The 18,450-nt window shown below is 46.9% G+C and overlaps 2 protein-coding genes across 3 annotated transcripts; one reads left to right on the top strand and one right to left on the bottom strand.

Moving 5' to 3' along the window:
- Nucleotides 1–1,315: 1,315 nt before the first annotated feature.
- GNPDA1 (glucosamine-6-phosphate deaminase 1) lies at nt 1,316–15,343 on the bottom strand. 2 transcript variants are annotated; one of them, XM_033180816.1, is made up of 7 exons: nt 15,262–15,343; nt 14,176–14,305; nt 8,813–8,914; nt 7,177–7,359; nt 5,974–6,158; nt 3,801–3,975; nt 1,316–2,799 (listed from the first exon to the last, which is right to left on the bottom strand). In XM_033180816.1, exons 2-7 carry the CDS (start codon nt 14,297–14,299, stop codon nt 2,699–2,701), a joined length of 870 nt encoding a protein of 289 aa, XP_033036707.1. In that variant the 5' UTR covers nt 14,300–14,305; nt 15,262–15,343; the 3' UTR covers nt 1,316–2,698. The 2 variants fall into 2 exon arrangements, with proteins under 2 accessions (XP_033036707.1, XP_033036708.1); XM_033180817.1 differs by lacking the exon at nt 15,262–15,343 and adding an exon at nt 14,558–15,198.
- LOC117065692 (60S ribosomal protein L23-like) lies at nt 11,925–12,443 on the top strand. Its single transcript, XM_033180818.1, has one exon. It carries the CDS (start codon nt 11,966–11,968, stop codon nt 12,386–12,388), a length of 423 nt encoding a protein of 140 aa, XP_033036709.1. The 5' UTR covers nt 11,925–11,965; the 3' UTR covers nt 12,389–12,443.
- Nucleotides 15,344–18,450: the final 3,107 nt, after the last annotated feature.

Below are 18,450 nucleotides of genomic sequence, written 5' to 3'. Positions count from 1 at the left end.
TACTGCTATGTGTTACATGAACCTGAAAAATGTTATGCTTAGTGAAAAAGGCCAGACACAAAAGATGTCATGTCACATGATTCCATTTATATGAAATGACCAGAAAAGGTAAATCTATAGACACAAAGCAGACCAGTAGTTGCCTGGGGCTGGGGTTAGGAGTAGGGAGCTTTTGGGAATGATAGAAATGGATTGTGGTGCTGGGTGCAGCGGCTCATGCCTATAAACCCAGCACTTTAGGAGGCTGAGGCAGGCAGATCATTTAAGGCCAGGAATTCAAGACCAGCCTGGCCAACATGGCGAAACCCCATCTCTACTAAAAATACAAAAATTAGGTGGGGTGGGTGTGGTGGTACACGCCTGTAATCCCAGCTACTGGAGAATCCCAGCAGGAGAACCACTTGAACCCAGGAAGCAGAGGTTGCAGTGAGCTGAGATCGCACCACTGCACTCCAGCCTGGGAGACAGGGTGAGACTGTCTCTTTAAAAAAAAAAAAAAAAGACTTGTGCTAAGGAAATACACAATTCCATAATCATAGAAATCATTGGATTTATATCTCAAGAAATTTTTTTTGAGATGGGGTCTTGTTCTGTTGTCCAGAGTTGGGGTACAGTGATGCGATTATAGTTCACAGCAGCCTTGAACTCCTGCGCTCAAGCAATCCTCTCGTCTCAGCCTCCTGAGTGGCTGGGACCACAGGCATGCACCACTATGCTTGGCTAATTTTTAAAAATTTCGTAGAGACAGGGTCTTGTTATGTTGCCCAGGCTGGTTCTGAACTCCTGATCTCAGGTGATCCTCCTGCTTTGGCCTCCCAAAGCATTGGGATTACAGACATCAGCCACTGTACCCAGCCTCAAAATTGTTAAAAAAAAAATTAAACCCTTCTTTTAACTTCTACATCTACCTCCTTAATTGGCTATATTGACCTAATAAGCTATTCCATTATATTAACTTAAAAAAAAAAAATAAATAAATATTTTTCCATACCTTGCAATAATATCCCTCATCACAAATCTGCCTTAATCTTTATAATAGCTGTATCCTCGTTTGGATCTCAGGTGCAGCCAGAACATGACAATTTATTGCTCATCTGTTCATTCCTACCCTTTTTCCTATAGGTGCTCCATTTTCTTAAAATCTCTTATTTTTCACTCTGATGATTGAAGAAGAGATCAATAGATGGTTGCTTTGCTTGTGACCTTCCTGCAAGTTCTTGTGAGGACTGAGTGTGACGCTTTGCTTACCAGCTCTTTCTAAAATATGTAAATAGCCCAGTCTTCTAAAATTGGGGGCTCAAATCCACAAATGACATGTTATTTGAAAATACTGGATTTAATAGAAAATATCACATTGTAAACAAATCCACTGATCCATGAGCTTAAAACAGAATGACAGCACAATCACATAGAAAAGCTAAAGACAAAACACTGGTACCAAACATAGCCCTTAGGCCTGAGCCAGGCTCTTAAAGGTCTTTCGCAGAAATAGAGGCAGCAGTAGCTTCAAACAGGCACAAAAACAGCCAGGAGGAGGCAGCATCCACTCCATGAAGGCCTAAGACAATGAAAGGAAGCCAGAGCAACAGACCACCTTGGGATCCGCGGAGAAGGATAAATGGGCAAAAGAGTTGTATTTCCTGATGTTCTCAGAACATCAGACCACACCATGTGAATCTAAGCAGGACTATTTTAAGTGGGGAAACAATACTAGAAACATTTGGTGTGTTTTCCTGGCACTCACCTCCTAGGGAAGCAGGACAGCAGGACACTCAGGAGTTGTGACTAAACTCACACTTAAGCTGCCTGCCCAGACTGTCCTCTTGGCTAAACACAACACTGAAATTGTGGCAGTGTCTGTTGCCCCAGGGGACCTCCTACTTACTAATGAGTATGTAAAACAGAGGAGCCACAGTGAGGCCTTTCACAAAAACACAGGGCTCTAGGGGGAAAACGGCTTTCACCTTCCTCCTCTTGGTGCTGCAGAGTCCCTGAGGGAGAGAAGTTTGACATGGCTGGGCCCCTTGAGGCTCTGGGTTTATCAGTAGAAGCTGCCTCTTTGTGACCCCACCCACCCAAATCCACCCCCAGGTTCTCCCAGTTCAGAGAAAAGCTGTGGAAGTGGAAAACAACTGGAAGAAGGAAGGAAGGGATCGTTTTCTTTCCACTGCACTTGTTACTGACCAAAGAGCCTGCTTCCTTGCACTTATTTTACATATTGAGAGTTTGTGCCTTAACCTGGAACAATGGTTCTCAACCAAGGGGCAGGCCTGTGCAAGAAGGACTCTCAAGACTTTTCAAAGAGGTGGTGTCCAATATACACACGCCCCTAATTCCCTCCCACTTGAAAATCAGTGCATGTAAGGAGAGAAATTCCTGACGGGAGTGTGTTGTACATGTGAACCGTGGCTGAAGCAGAACAAAAAGTTTAAAACTCCCAACCTGGGTTTGGTAGACATCGAAATGATGGAGTACATTTTGCAGAGATTTTTTTTCTGATTAAGTTACAAACAAATCATTCTCCCTATAGCTAAACTCCATGACTAGGCTCCCAGCCTCATGGCCAAGAACAATAAGTTTACCCACTTATCTGGAGTAACCATACTAGATTAAAGAAATACAATTCTTTCTTCTAAAGACAATTTCCAGAAAGACCTGCCTTTCCCTATGGCTACTTGACACTGGGCCCCAGCACAGGCTAATCGCTGTATGGCTTCTTAGAAGATTGGCTTTTCTCAGTTTCTTTCTCTTTGATACTGTACAAGGGGTCCACCAACTTGTTATGAACAAGCATTAAACCTACAAAAAATTAAAAAGAAAAAGTAGTTAATTCAGACAGTGGCAAGAGTTCCTTGATTATCAATCATAACATCCAGGAGCTCTCAAATGTTGTCTTAGAGCTGACTCTTCCCTCTTTTCTCTATGATCCCCAAATGATAAACACCCTAAGAGTACAAGAAGAGTTATTCACAGTGAGTACTATATTCATGGAACTTTTATAAATTCAATCACTATGGGAGTTGGCTATTTAAAGGTTAGTCTTTTCAGCAAAGAACCAATTCCTAATTGACCTGCTTGAGTAAAGGAGGATTTTCACATGTTTGCCTAAAGCAGTGTGCATCCTTTTAAAGTAAAAGAAGAGCCGGGCATGGCAGCTTTCATGCCTGTAATCCCAGCACTTGGGGAGGCCGAGATGGGTGGATCCCCTGAGGTCAGGAGTTGAGACAAACCTGGGCAACATGGCAAAATCCCGTCTCTACTAAAAATACAAAAATTAGCCAGGTGTAGTGGTGGGCACCTGTAATTCCAGCTACTTGGGAGGTTGAGGCAAGGAGAATCACTGAGGCCCGGGAGGTGGAGGTTGCAGTGGGCTGAGATCACATCACTGCACTCCAGCCTGAGTGACAGAGTGAGACCCTGTCTCAAAAAAAAAAAAAAAAAAAAGTAAAAGAAAGGAAGATCGTCCTGATAATTCAGTGTCTCACCTAGAGGGGAATGGCTGTGTAAGATTTGAAAAGAGAAAACCTGAAGCTCATTGGCACTGTGAGGTCACCACATAGTCCTTGGACCATACTCGGCATTTTCTTTCCTCCTTCTCCGAGCAAATATATCTCCAGAAATGGATCTTTGCAGTCACAGGTGGAAAAGAAATGACAGTGTGGTGTGATGCAGTTGGGTTTGATATTTCTTAAGATTACAGTTGTCAAGTAAAATGACCAGAGGATGAAAGCTGGATCTACTACTCCCTCCTGGTACACCCTGAGCTTGACCACCTCCTCCTGGACCCACACCTCCCTCACCTTTGAAATACTTGACAGTCTTCACTTTCAGCTCCAAGGTGGCATCCTCATCACACACAAATACGGTGCGGGGATGCTGCTGGAAGGCAGACACGGTCCACATGTGGTTCACTCCCTCCTCAATGGCCTTGTACAAAGCAAATGCCTTGTGAGCACCTGTGATGAGGATCATCACCTGGGGATCAGAAAACAAGTCTGTGATAGAGGGGAGCATTCCAGACACCCTAAACAGTTGTAAGGATGATTGTTTTTCATATCATATTGTAAGTAGTTACCATGCAACATACTTTTGCTCAGTGCTCCTTGTGCTTTATCACACAAAGAACCCGAGGCAGGCGGCATCATTATCCCCATGTTATATGATAACATGGGGTTTAAGTAACTTGCCCAGGGTCATTTATGACCCTAAAGTTCATGTTCTTGACCACCACGTGACAGTGCCTCCAGGTATCTTTGATGATGCCTATGAAAGTGCCCTGTCAACAGACATGCCATGCCCAGGCCCGCTATCCCGTCAGCTTGGTGACTCTCCACAAGCACAGTTTGTGAAAGAGGGCTCCTAACCTATACCACCAGCAAGGATGCTTTGCAGGCAATAGTGGGAGTTATCTGTGGGGCCTCTAAGGCTGAATCCCAGAAAGGCTGCCCCATTATCTGGTCACTTTCAGTTCACAGCATTAAACCTATGAACTAATGTGACTTGGGATGATGGTTTTTGTTAATATATAATAAAACAAAGGCACAGTCTCCACTTAACAGTTAAGATATCAAGAATGTAAGTGATCTTAAAGAACTCAGCTCTATTCAAACGCAGGAAAAGAGAAAAAAAAAACTCAGTTCTATAGATTTCCTTTCATTTTAATTCACATGCACCACAGAGTTGTGAACAGGATGTACTGTTCCTTTCTTAAAAGATTAGAACGCAGAAGCAGAGAGGGAATGTGACTATTTATTCCGGACCCCTCAGCAACCCAGAACTCTTTTTAGAAGAGATAATCTCCTGATTTCCAGTCCCAGGTCCTTTCCCAGATCAAGATGCCCTCATGATAAAGACAGGTTTAAGCTGCAAGGCTAAAAACAGCAAGTAAACACCCCCACCCCACGTACTGATTGGAGATTACCCAACAGAAATCTGGGTGCTGTCACTCAAATCACAGAAGTTCACTTTAAACAGGGAATTTTTCACTGATTTAGATGCTTGTTTATTGGCTTGGGCAAAGAACTGTAAATCTAACATGTCTGTAGCTGCTTCCCACTGAATACACATCAGAAAGGAAGAGAAAATGCTTCTAAAGTTCTAATGAAAATAAGGAAATTGGAACCACAAAAAATTCAAATTCAAATGATAGTCAACTTTTTAGGGAAAAAGCTAAATTCAGTTTAAAACACTTATATTTTAATCACACTTCACCACATTTATTAATCTCTGAGCACGGGGCTAGAAGCACAAGCATCCTTGGTGTCCAAACAGTGACCTCTACCAATTACAAGGAAAAAGGGAGCCCCTGTCTCCATAGCTGGTCAGGTACAAAATTCATATTCCAACATTAGTGATGCTGGCCTCCTCTCTGCCTGTGAAAAGCATGAAAGGGGCCCGAGGCCAGAGAGCCTGCTGTCCCAGGCAGTCAGCCAAAGGCACCAAAAACATGCTCAAGGGATTCACCTCACACTGGGAATAATGATGTCTTCCAAAGAGGCAAGAGGAACAGTGAGTAACAGGGTCGGCAGGGATTTTAGCTTTATTTATCATGTCTTCATCTTTTTTTTTTTTTTTTTTTTTTTTATTGAGACGGAGTCTTTGCTCTGTCGCCCAGGCTGGAGTGCAGTGGCGCGATCTCGGCTCACTGCAAGCTCCGCCTCCCGGGTTTACGCCATTCTCCTGCCTCAGCCTCCCGAGTAGCTGGGACTACAGGCGCCTGCCACATCGCCCGGCTAATTTTTTGTATATTTAGTAGAGACGGGGTTTCACCGTGTTGGCCAGGATGGTCTCGATCTCCTGACCTCGTGATCCGCGGGTCTCGGCCTCCCAAAGTGCTGGGATTACAGGCTTGAGCCACCGCGCCCGGCCGTCTTCATCTTTAATAAGAGTGTAGGTGGTACAAGTATAGTTAAGACTAATAAGAGAAAGACAAGTCCACCCAGCGCAAAGCTGGTGGGGCCCTTGCGCCCTTACCTCTCTAGCATCCATGACGGTGCCCACCCCCACCGTCAAGGCCATGGTGGGCACCTTGGTGAGTTCTCCATCGAAAAACCTAGCATTGGCCAGGATGGTGTCCATGGCCAGTGTCTTCACACGGGTCCTGGACACCAGACTGGAGCCTGGTTCGTTGAAGGCAATGTGTCCATCAGGGCCGATGCCTACAGGGAGAGAGCCCACGCAGCCCTGTGAGTCTCAGGGATCCAAGATTTCAAGAATGAACAATTTCTCCTTCCCTAACTAGGGTCTGAAAAAAAATCATTGAAAGCTGTGTCACCTTTCTTATTTGCAGCCCTGGGCAGGTACACCTTAAACATGTGCTCTGTCCCCCTTCCTACCATTTCTTTCTCTTTGACATACTGTCTCAGAGGAGACCCTCCCCACCATTTCTATCTGAGGCATACACATTGTTAACTTGCTACAGCCCCCAAAAAACTGAGGAAGAAGCACTCCAAACAGCTTCTGCCTCCTCAGATTGTCAGAAAAGTGGACCTTCTCTGTCTCTTCTACCTGTAGTTAGAGGGTCCTGCTGCTGGGATAGAGGTGCAGTGAACAAAACACTCAGAGAACCTGGACAGGGGCTGCCAAGGTTCTAAAATCTCAGAGGATGAGAACTCCTTCCCACCTCCTCCCCACCTTTAAGTACAGAACAGTGATCTCTAGAGTAATAAAAGGCAATTCAATGTTACCCCTCATGGGTAACTCCAGAGGTGGCGACAGATGGACACACAGAAGGGCAGCCCAGAGGACCCGAGCACAGATCCAAGAAGCAGACACCTGCTCCCACCTGCGGACCTTGAGTGAGTCACCTAAATTCTCTGGGGTTCACCTGCCTATCTATAGGGGCTGTGTGGGGACTTTTGGAACTACATGAGTCCATGATGTTAAATGTTTAGATAAGTTCCAGGACTGATCCATAAAACCTTAAGACTGGGGAGTAGACAGAATCTCAGAGTCCAAACCCAAACCTCTGTTTACAGACAAGGCATCAAACTGCAGAAAGAGATCCCCAAGATAACACAGTTCCTGAGTAACAGAGCCAGCAGGGCCCATTTCTCCCGCCTGTCTCTGCAGTCACTAGCACACCCAGAGGAAGCTGTCTGGAGACAGGCATGGTGTCTTGTCCTCCTTCCCATGGGTCTGGCCCTGGACATGTGTGCTGCAGAGTGTCAAGCTTACCTCCAACAAATAGCTCGATCCCACCTGCAGCCTTGATCTTCTCTTCAAAGGCATCACATTCTGCCTGTAGGTCGACTGCATTCCCATCCAGAATGTGGGTGTTTTCTGGGTGGATATCAATGTGCTTGAAGAAGTTGTTCCACATGAAGGAGTGGTAACTCTCTGGGTGGTCTCGAGGAAGGCCTGTGGGGTCATGGGGCACTCAGTCATGCCTAGGCCAAGCCAAAGCCCCCCTCCTAAGAAGGATGCCAGGACACCAAGCTGACCTACAGAGACACTCCCAGGGGTCTGCCCATCTGGGAGCCTTAGGCACCAGCCCTCTGACCCCTAGCCACTCGGGACAGACTGAGCCAGTATCCGTAAGTGTCCACCCACCCAGCACCACCATCTGTGGCCACAGGGCTGGGCCAGAGTAACTGCACACCAAGGGCCTGGGAAACCCCACATTCTAATCTGCTTTTCATAAGGCAATGACCATAGGTTAGAGGCTGGGGACACTCTGGCCCCCTGGGGTAGGGCTGGACTCATCTTAGAAAGCAAGCAAGCACACCCCTCACCCTGTGCCTCTCACCCCACCATCCACTTCCAGTTCTACCCCACTCAGCCTGAATAAATTCCAGCTTGAACACCAGGTGGTTAGAGGGAACTATCTCAAGGCTTCCCCAAATCAACTTTTTTTTTTAGCCAGGAAAAAAATAATAATAATGTTTAATGTTAAGCATTAAGAATATGTAAAATCAGCCTTAAAAAGGAAGGAAATTTTGACACATGCTACAACAATGGATGAACCTTGTGGACTTTATGCTAGGTGAAAGAAGCCAGTCAAAAAGACAAATACTTTATGATTCCAGTTATATACTCTAGTTTGATTCTAGAGTAGTCAAATTCATAGAAACAGACAGTAAAATGGTGGTTTCCGCGGCTGGTGAAGGGGGAAATGAGAAGTTATTGTTTCACGGGTATAGAGCCTGGGTCTTACAAGATGAAAAGAGTTCTAGAAATTGGTTGCACAACAATGTGAATGCACTTAACACTACTGAACTATACATAGAAAGGTGGTTAAGATGGTAAATGTCATGTTATATGTATTTTACCACAATTTTTTTCTTTTAAAAAGGATGTTAAAATGAAGCTATTACAAAAGGACTGGGTGAAGGGGAGGTGATAGAAGACTAAGGTATAGCCTTTCAGCAGCAGGAAGGACACCAATCTCGGGTCCCCTCCAAGTGTACCTGGCAGAAAGGGGAGCTGGAGGCCACATACAGGAGAGAAAGCACAGATACAGATCCTAGGGGAAACACCCCAGCCAGGATCCCACTTGCAATCATTTGTTCCAGAAAGAAATGGCATGGAGTTGGGGAGCAGGCAGAGGAGAAGGAGATACTCTAATATTTATTAAGTATCTGTTATGTGTAAGAAACTTCCACATCTTTTATGATACCATTTAATGCTTACAACCTGTGAGGGCAGCTTTACTAGCCCCATTTTATAGCTGAGTAAACCAAGAGGTAAATATTGATAATTGAGCCTATCATCAAATGTCACTGGCTCCCTGATTCCTCTCCAGGGCTGGGCCAATGAGAGGAGGAGCATCAGTCTCCTAGAATCAGGAAAGAACCTTGAAAGAGAGACTCACCCACGTACTCATCCATGTTGAAGGTCTTCACATATTTAAAGGACAGGTCCCCATTCTTATAGTATTCAATCAGCTTCTTGTAGCAGCCAAGTGGGGTACTCCCTGAAAGAGTGACCACAGCCATGAACACCCCTTGCACCCCAAGTCTGGAAGCCCAGAGGGTATACAGGAATGAGTCTGGGCTGCTCACAGGGAGAACCTGTCAGATCTGAAGTCCTACCCAGTACTCCAATCCTACCTGCCATCCATCCATTAATTGCTTGTTTAATGCCTATTTTGCCACTAGACTTTAAGCTCCAGGAGGGCAGGACTGTGTCTGCCTTGATTACTGCTGAATCCCGAATATCCAGCACACTGATGACTGAAATCACTCTGATTAGTACCTGAGTGAACATCATACTTAATTATTGACATGATACTCCCTGAACAAGTACTATGTGCAAGGCACAGGGCCATGTGATAAGGACACAGGGGAGCAAGGGACAGTAGCTACTCTAAAATAACTCAGCTGTTTAGGAGTAGAACACAAAGCAGGAACATCAGTTGTGATGGGGTAAAGCACAGGCTCACCCAGGGCTTCAGGGTTCAAGGAAGACTCCCCTGAGGAGCAGCGAAGCCCTAGTTGAGTCTCATTAAAAAGTCAATCTCATGGCCAGGTGTGGTGGCTCACGCCTGTAACCCCAACACTTTAGGAGGCCAAGGCAGGTGGATCACTTGAGGTCAGGAGTTCAAGACCAGTCTGGACAACATGGTGAAACCCTGTGTCTACTAAAAATACAAAAATTAGCTGGGCATGGGGGCATATGCCTGTAATCCCAGCTACTCAGGAGGTTGAGGCACAAGAATCACTTGAACCTGGGAGGGAGAGGTTGCAGTGGGCCAAGATCGCACCACTGCACTCCAGCCTGGCCAACAGAGCCAGACTCCATCTTGAAAAAAAACAAAAAAGTCAATGTCATAAAAACACACACATAATAAAAGGTAGGAGGACACTGTATACTAAAAGACTAAAGATGTATGAATCCTGACTGGACACTGGATTAATTTTTAAAAAACCAACCTATAAAAGATAAATGTGGACAACTGAGAAAAAATCGTGAACATAGTTTGCATATGAGATGATGGCGTGATTTTTCATTTTCTTAGGTATGATGGTATCGTAGTTGTGTAGGAGAATGTCCTTAATTCTCAGGAGATATGTGCTGAAGGATTTAGAGAGAAGTGTCCGGATGTCTGAAAAAAACTTGTGTGTGTATAGATACAGAACAAGAGCCAGAGAAAGGTAAAAGCAAATGTGGCAAAATGGTAACAATTGGTGAATTTAGGTGAATGGTACTGATCTGTTTTTTTTTTTTTTTTCAACTTTTCTGAATATTTGAAATTTTGCAAACTAAAAAAATGAAAGGAAAAAAAAACTATCGAGATTACATCATGTCACCCTTCTTTTCTTTTTTTTTTTTTTTGAGACGGAGTCTTGCTCTGTCACCCAGGCTGGGGTGCAGTGGCCAGATCTCAGCTCACTGCAAGCTCTGCCTCCCGGGTTCACGCCATTCTCCTATCTCAGCCTCCCGAGTAGCTGGGACTACAGGCGCCGCCACCTCGCCCGGCTAGTTTTTTTTTTGTATTTTTAGTAGAGACGGGGTTTCACCGTGTTAGCCAGGATGGTCTCGATCTCCTGACCTCGTGATCCGCCCGTCTCGGCCTCCCAAAGTGCTGGGATTACAGGCTTGAGCCACCGCGCCCGGTGTCACCCTTCTTTTCAAAACCCACCATTAGCTTCTCATTTCACCCTCAGCAACACCAGTCCTTCTAAGGCTCCATAACGTGAACCCGGGAGGTGGAGCTTGCAGTGAGCTGAGATCCGGCCACTGCACTCCAGCCTGGGCGACAGAGTGAGACTCCGTCTCCAAAAAAAAAAAAAAAGGCTCCATAGAACCTGGTCCCTGGCTATAAGACCCTCCCTGCCACCATATCCAACACTGCACAGCCCCACCCCTGCCGACACACTCCCTATCCTTTCCTGCTTCTGTTTCTTCTTTCCTCTTATCACTATCTAACATACTCTATATTTTGCTAATTGTTTATTATCTGTCTCTCCCGTTATAATTTAAGCCTTAGAAGGCAGAAGTTTATATCCTTTTTGTTCACTGCTGTATCCTTAGAGGCTAGAACAGCTCTGCACACAGAGGGCACTCAATAAATACCTGCTGAGTGAATGGCAGCTCCCCACAACTCACCCAAAATAATCAGTTGGTCCATGTGACAAGGCCTTAGCTATGCCTGAGCCACATAGCTTCCTCTCTCCTGCCATTTTCCAAACTTCTAGCCTTCCCATGAATCCTCTGAACTTCCCAATATCTAGCCAATAAACTCCTTTTCTGCTTAATTTAGCTGGAGTTGGTTTCTGCGGTTTCCACTCAGAACCCTGACAGGTGCTACATCTAACAGAAGGAATGTTCCAAGGAACCCGTGTGGAAATGCTGTCCTGTTGGTTCAAGCAGGACAGGCAGGGAGAGGTCAGGTTTTGGAGGGCCTTAATGCCACTCTGAAGAGCTTGGATCTGACTCTGCAATGATGGGAATGAGGGAATGGTTTCAGAAGACCAGACTCTGATCCATACAGAGGTTGGGTCTCTCCACAGTTAGGAGACAGGATGTTAGCACAGCTTCCAGAGGGCCTGCGACATTGGTGGTTTCACAGGCACAGGTAGATACTACTCCCACAAACCTCTACTGCAGAGCTCAGCAAACTTTGGTCCACAGGCCAAATTTGGCCTGTGGCCTGTATTTTTTTATTTTTTAGTTTTTTAGACAGAGTCTCGCTCGGTCACCCAAGCTGGAGTGCAGTGGCACGATCTCAGCTCACTGTAACCTGTCTCCTGGGTTTAACTGATTCTCCTGCCTCAGCCTCCTGAGTAGTGGGATTATAGGTACCTGCCACCATGCCCAGCTAATTTTTGTATTTTTAGTAGAGGTGGGGTTTCACCATGTTGGCCAGGCTGGTCTCGAATTCCTGACTGATGGACCCACCTCAGCCTCCCAAAGTGCTGGGATTACAGGCATGAGCCACCATGCCCAGCACTGCGGCCTGTTTTTATACAGATCATGAGTTAAGAATAGTTTTCTTGCTTTTTTCCTCTTTCCGGCGTTCAAGATGTCGAAGCGAGGACGTGGTGGGTCCTCTGGTGCGAAATTCCGGATTTCCTTGGGTCTTCCGGTAGGAGCTGTGATCAATTGTGCTGACAACACAGGAGCCAAAAACCTGTATATCATCTTTGTGAAGGGGATCAAGGGACGGCTGAACAGACTTCCCGCTGCTGGTGTGGGTGACATGGTGATGGCCACAGTCAAGAAAGGCAAACCAGAGCTCAGAAAAAAGGTACATCCAGCAGTGGTCATTCGACAACGAAAGTCATACCGTAGAAAAGATGGCGTGTTTCTTTATTTTGAAGATAATGCAGGGGTCATAGTGAACAATAAAGGCGAGATGAAAGGTTCTGCCATTACAGGACCAGTAGCAAAGGAGTGTGCAGACTTGTGGCCCCGGATTGCATCCAATGCTGGCAGCATTGCATGATTCTCCAGTATATTTGTAAAAATAAAAATTTTAAACCCATTAAAAAAAAAAAAAAGAATAGTTTTCTTTTCTTTTCTGCGACAGAATCTTGCTCTGTCGCCTAGGCTGGAGTGCAATTGCACAATCATGGTTCACTGCAGCCTCGACCAGGCCCAAGCAATCCTCACACCTCACACCGCAGCCTCCTCAGTAGCTGGGACTATAGGCATGTGCCACCATGCCTAGCTAATTTTTGTATTTTTTTTGTAGAGATGGGGTTTTGCCATGTTCCCCAGGCGAATCTCAAACTCCTGGGCTCCAGCAATCTGCCCACCTCAGCCTCCCAAAGCACTGAAATTACAGATGTGAGCCACCGTGCCTGGCCTGGATTTTACATTTTTAAATAGTTTTTTTTTTTTAATTAAAGAATAATAACATTTTGTGACATGTGAAAATTATATAAGTTCAAACTTCAGTGTCCATAAAGTTTTATTGGCCTACAACCATACTCATTCACTTATATATTGTCTTCTCTTTTTTTGAGACAGGGTCTCACTCTGTCACCCAGGCTGGAGTACAGTGACACAATCTTGGCTCACTGCAGCCTCAATCTACCGGCTCAAGCGATCCACCTACCTCAGCCTCCCAAGTAGCTGGGACTACAGGTGAGCGCCACCGTGCCAGGCTAATAATAGCTGCTTTCAAACAACAGAAGGGTGAGGTTGTTGCAACAGAGACTATATGGCTAGTGAAGTCTAAAATATTTACTACTGGCCTTTTACAGAAAAAGTTTGGACTGCAAGGAAGACAAAAAAGAAAAAGAAAAAGTTTGAAGAACCCCCCGACACACACCATACACATATACACACTCTAATGGATGGGCCAGGTAGGACCACTAGGGCAAACCCACCCATCTCTGAAAGAAATAATCAGGACATTTGTCTTGAGGAGCTGGGGTCAAAATATCTTTCTGAAAAAGCAACATTTTGATTTTTTCCAAAAGAAATTAGGACTGTTTTTTACTTAGGTCCTGTGTTTAATTAAGCCTTACAGAAAATTACCTAAGTGACTATCTTCTCAATTCTCCCAAGGATGGTACTTAGCTAGTACCCCTCTAGATACAGAGAAGAGAAATTAATTCATTACATAAAATGAATGCCTTAGGGTATCAGGACTTAATTCTGTTAAGAAACCCTGGTGCGCCGGGCGCGGTGGCTCAAGCCTGTAATCCCAGCACTTTGGGAGGCCGAGACGGGCGGATCACGAGGTCAGGAGATCGAGACCATCCTGGCTAACACGGTGAAACCCCGTCTCTACTAAAAAAATACAAAAACTAGCCGGGCGAGGTGGCGGGCGCCTGTAGTCCCAGCTACTCCGGAGGCTGAGGCAGGAGAATGGCGTAAACCCGGAGGCAGAGCTTGCAGTGAGCTGAGATCCGGCCACTGCACTCCAGCCCGGGCGAGAGCGAGACTCCGTCTCAAAAAAAAAAAAAAAAAAAAAAAAAAAAAAAAAAAAAAAAAGAAACCCTGGTGGACAAGGCTGACTTAGGATGTAGCCTAAAAATCAAGTTCTTTGTGCCTAACCAAGATCCCTTCTGCTCCAGGATTCTGCAGGAACAGGCAGCACTAAATCAACCCATAAGGGAAGCTGGGTCCTTTGTATGTGGAAGGGGCAGGAAGGTGCTCTCTCAGCACCAGTACCCCAGAGCCCCTGGGGAAGTCCCTTGGCTGAGTGAGCCCGTGTACCTGGCCCCTGTTGCCTACTCTCTCCACTCCTATCCACAGCACCCTCTCCATCCAAGAACGCACCAGTGGGGAGCCCCAGGGTGAAGTACTTCTCTGGCCCTGGGTTAAACTGGATGATGCGGTTCCTGATGTATTTAGCCGCCCACTCGCTGGCCTGAGAATAGTGGTCCAGGATGATGAGTTTCATCTTGTCCTGCAGTGGGGGAGAGGGGATGACAGAAAGGAATCAATGGTAAGGGGCAGAGAAAGAGATGGAGGTGGTGGGAGAAGCTTCTCTTACCCAGCAACAATCCCCCCTTCCCAAGCTGTCTGAGCCAGGAAAAAGGCCTGACTTTCTATTCACAGAGGAGCTAAGAGGTTGGGCCAGTCGCCTCCACCACCCACAGTCCACTAGGAGGCGCTACTGGGGGCAGATCTGGGTTCTAATCTCAGCTCCTTCACTTACCAACTGAAGGACCTCGGTCAAAGGACCTAAGTTTTCTCTGAGCCGTTTCCTCCTATGTAAAAATTGGGACAATAGTACCTACTTCACAGACTTCACGACGGGTAATATGAAATGAGAGAATGCGTGTAAACCACTTAGTATTTACTATGTTGGCTGTTACCATCCGGATAGATGCTCTGCTCAGCCCCGCCTCCCTCATCCCTGCCCCCACGGGAGCGGGATACTCGACCCGCTCCCCGCCCTCTACCCCATGACTCTTCCTCAAGAAGTAGAGAGGTCATAGGATCATGCTGGGCCACTAGAGCAGGTGGGGCAATGAGCTCTGCCTCGGGAGCTGTGTGCTGAGGGACTAGCGGAGGGGTGTTCCTACTGGCCCGCCTTGCTTTGCGAACCCCTCTGGGTCCTCAGTTTCCCCCAAAGCACAAAAGGGAAAAGGCAATCGCTCCGGAAGGAGGACGTTTTGCTCCCCCAGCACTGCGGTTAGTGGGAGTGGGAAAGCAAGAGGCGAAGGTGGCCCGCGCGGTCGTCGGTGGGGTACAGCGTGTCCCCCACCCCGATTACCACCCCATCGCCCCTCCGATCCCGCCTGGAAAATGTGTGAGAGCGGCTCCCCGGGATCCCGACCCCGGGTGCCGTAGGGCTGGGACAGCGCTCCGCGCTCCGGCCCGCGAGGAAGGTCCCCGCCAGCCCTTCTCCCCACTTACGCGGACGCCTCCCGCGGCGGCTGCAGCTACTGCGCCGGCGGCCCGGCCCCGCGCGGGTCACGTGGCTGCGGGTCACGCGGCGCCGCGTGCGCCGCCCGCTGGGCTGACTCAGCGGGGCCGCAGCTACTGGGACTGACTCTCCCGGCGGAGGGATTCCGGCCACTCACAATCCCACCTTGGCCCGTGGCCCCGGCAGGCCCTGGAACAGACCGTAAAAAACACACTTTCCCTTGGGAGGCGGGGATTCGAGCCTGGTTTGTGTGTGTGTGTGTGTGCAAGAGGAGGGAGACTTGAGGGGTGCCGCGTCGCCCCCAGGAATGCAGCCCTCTGGAACTTGGGGCTGGGGCCGGGGTTTTTAGTGCAGGGATTGAGCTGGGGGCAGGCAAAGCAGAATCGCTTCGTCAGTCTCCTAGGGTTGGGCCTGGCTCTGTCTTCAGTTTCTTTATTTAGATGCCATTTATTTACCCAGGTATTAAAACTTTTGTTGTTTAAAATACAATTGGACTTCTTAATGTCCTTTTTTAAAGATCAAACTTTGCAGCGTTATATAATAGAGAAAAAGGCAGGTCCCTGGTTTCCCCAACTCCCCACACCAAGATAACCATTGCTTAGAGTACATTCTGAATTGCTTTCTATGAATATACTTACACTGTTATTTTACATAAATGGGACACATACACATGAGGCTTATGTGTATCAAGGGTCAGATATTTGACCTGCACTATTTCACTTAATCCTTATTAAGCTCCAGTAGTAGGTTTGCCATTACTTTTTAACAAGTGGAGAAACTGACGCTTGGAGAGAAAAGTTAACTTGGCCAGAGGCACAAGTGGTTTGCCTAAGACTTCAATTCAGGGGAATCTGTCCAAATCCCAAATCCATGCTTTTTACCGCTAGCGGGCACTGCCTCCCAGCTGGTATGATTGAATTTGGGACGCTTCTATATCAGAACAAGAGATCCATCGTATTCTTTCCAGTCAACATTAGAGTGTTCAAGACTTCTAGGGACACTTGGGAACTTTCCATGCAGAGGCTGGAGGAAGGACTTGAGTGCTGGTCATCAGTAACATCTTCCATTACATAGGGTTTTGCAAGAGCTTTGTGCCCATTATTTCATAGAATCCTGTCCAATCGTCAGATATGATTACCGCCATTTTATTGATATGGAAACTGGGGCTCAAAGGAATACGGAGACTTGTGATATATGACCTCACAGTCTGACATCCCGGACTTTGGTCAGTGCTAGGGAGCAGTGGCGAGATCTCCTGAATCAGCCTAGTTTTCCTCCAGCAGCAAAAGGCCAAAGGAATCCTGGCTTCATGCCAGGTGACAGGGCCTTCCTCAGTCAGCCGGGTGGCCACGTTCTGCAGTTCTGCTGAATCTGCTCACTGTGGACAGCCCCAGGCGCTCACCCAGCCCTTGGGCCCAGCTGCAGCTCCAGACCAGCTTGCTAGGAGTAGGCTTCATCTGGTGAGGCCCTGATGACATCAGAGATGTTGGAGCTGATACCTTTACAGTGTGGGGGACTTGCTTTTTGCCTCAGTGTTATTTTTTGTTTGTTTTTTATTTTCCAAATCCTGAGAGCCTGTGAATGGCTTGGTGTTGGTGTAGTTTTTGTTTATTTTTAAATTCAGTCAGAAATCTTTTTTGTTTTTTTGTTATTTTTGAGATGGAGTCTCGCTCTGTTGCCCAGGCTGGAGTAGAGTGGTGTGATCTCCGCTGCAACCTCCACCTCCCAGGTTCAAGCGATTCTCCTGCCTCAGCCTCCTGGTTAGCTGGGATTACAGGTGCCCACCACCATGTCCAGCTAATTTTTGTATTTTTAATAGAGACAGGGTTTCACCATGTTGGCCAGGCTAGTCGCGAACTCCTGACCTCAGGTGATCTGCCTGCATTGGCCTCCCAAAGTGCTGGGCGTGAGCCCACCGCGCCCAGCCAGAAATGTCTCAGCATTAGGACTGCAGATGTTTCACAATGAAGCTCCAACTCCAATCTCCAAACAGATCTGATAACATGGGCCAGGTCTGCAGCATCTGCATCCAGACCTTTCCAGGAAGACGGTGACTTCTGGTGACTGAGCCCATTTCCCCTAAGTTACCCCTTCTGCAGGGAACCAGTGCAGGGTCTCTGTGAAGCCTGGAGGCTCTTGGGTCAACATGGGGACTAATCGGAAAGACCTGCCTTTCAATTCTGGTCTGGCTAATTTCTGGTTCTTGAGTGAGTAATTCAAGCAAATGACTCAACTTCTCCAGGTCTCAGTTTTCTTACCTGCAACATGAGAATTGAGTGGAAATTAAGTAATACTGCCCTCCTGTGGCTGTTGTGACTATTAAATGAAATAGCATAGCATGGCATTCACAGCCAGCTGTAATTACTTACCCCTTATTTCCTCCTAACCCTCCTTGCAGCCCACTCTCTAACCATACTGAAATGCTCTCTAGCCCTAACCTCCTGTCTCCCTGTATTCCTCCTACTCCACACCTGTGTTTAAATTGCACTTATCCTCCCATCCTCTTGTCTTGGAACCAAAGTTGGCAAATTAGAAGAATTGTGAGTTCATCCACACAGTGGAATACTCTGCAACTCTTGTATGGTCAGATATTTTTATACCTTCTAATGCACCCTTGCTTTGGGCAAACAACCTGTCCAGCTGTTAACCCCCAAATTCTGCTCAATTCATTGTTTGTATGGTGCTGGCCCTACCCTTTGACCTAGGAGCGAACCAATTAGAGACTCCATGGCTCTGGCCATGATCAGTTCAAGGCCAGGCAGGCATGGAAAACACTAACCCAGCAGCCATTCACAGCCTCCTTCTCCCTAGCTGCTTGCCACTGGAGAAACTGGAAAGTCAACGACTCTCACAGCTTCTCCCACAGCTACGGGGTGGCCAAGTAACTTCGTTCTGCCCCATGAGGGAGGAGGATGGCTTCTGGTTAGAGATTTTACTTCCTGAGAAAAGTGCTGTGCTTGAGAAACAAACTGGCAGTTTCTGGTTCCTTCCCTTTCCTTCCTGCCTTGAAGGCAGTTGTGATGACTGAAGCTGGGGAGGCCACGTTGTACCTGTGAGGCACCAAGCATAAGGATAGAGGGGAGGAGAGAAAACACTTATGTCCTTGATATCTGACTAGTGCTGGGACCTCCTACTCTGGACTTCTTATAAGTAAATAGTAAATGTCCTTTTGGCTTTTA

Source organism: Trachypithecus francoisi, unplaced genomic scaffold (assembly GCF_009764315.1).
Source record: "Trachypithecus francoisi isolate TF-2019V2 unplaced genomic scaffold, Tfra_2.0 Lachesis_group2, whole genome shotgun sequence".
In the NCBI taxonomy this organism is placed as follows: Eukaryota; Metazoa; Chordata; class Mammalia; order Primates; family Cercopithecidae; genus Trachypithecus; species Trachypithecus francoisi.
Note: the sequence above shows the minus strand (reverse complement) of the source record. Positions and strands in the feature narration are given on the sequence as shown.

What these genes read in the sequence shown, in the direction of transcription:
- LOC117065692 (XM_033180818.1), top strand. Translation starts at nt 11,966, where the DNA reads ATGTCGAAGCGAGGACGTGGTGGGTCCTCTGGTGCGAAATTCCGGATT.
- GNPDA1 (XM_033180816.1), bottom strand. Translation starts at nt 14,299, where the DNA reads ATGAAACTCATCATCCTGGACCACTATTCTCAGGCCAGCGAGTGGGCG. An exon ending in GATCGAGCTATTTGTTGGAG is followed by an intron (nt 6,159 to 7,176) that starts GTAAGCTTGACA and finishes CTCTCCCTGTAG; the next exon opens with GCATCGGCCCTGATGGACAC. An exon ending in GACTGTCAAGTATTTCAAAG is followed by an intron (nt 2,800 to 3,800) that starts GTGAGGGAGGTG and finishes AATTTTTTGTAG; the next exon opens with GTTTAATGCTTGTTCATAAC.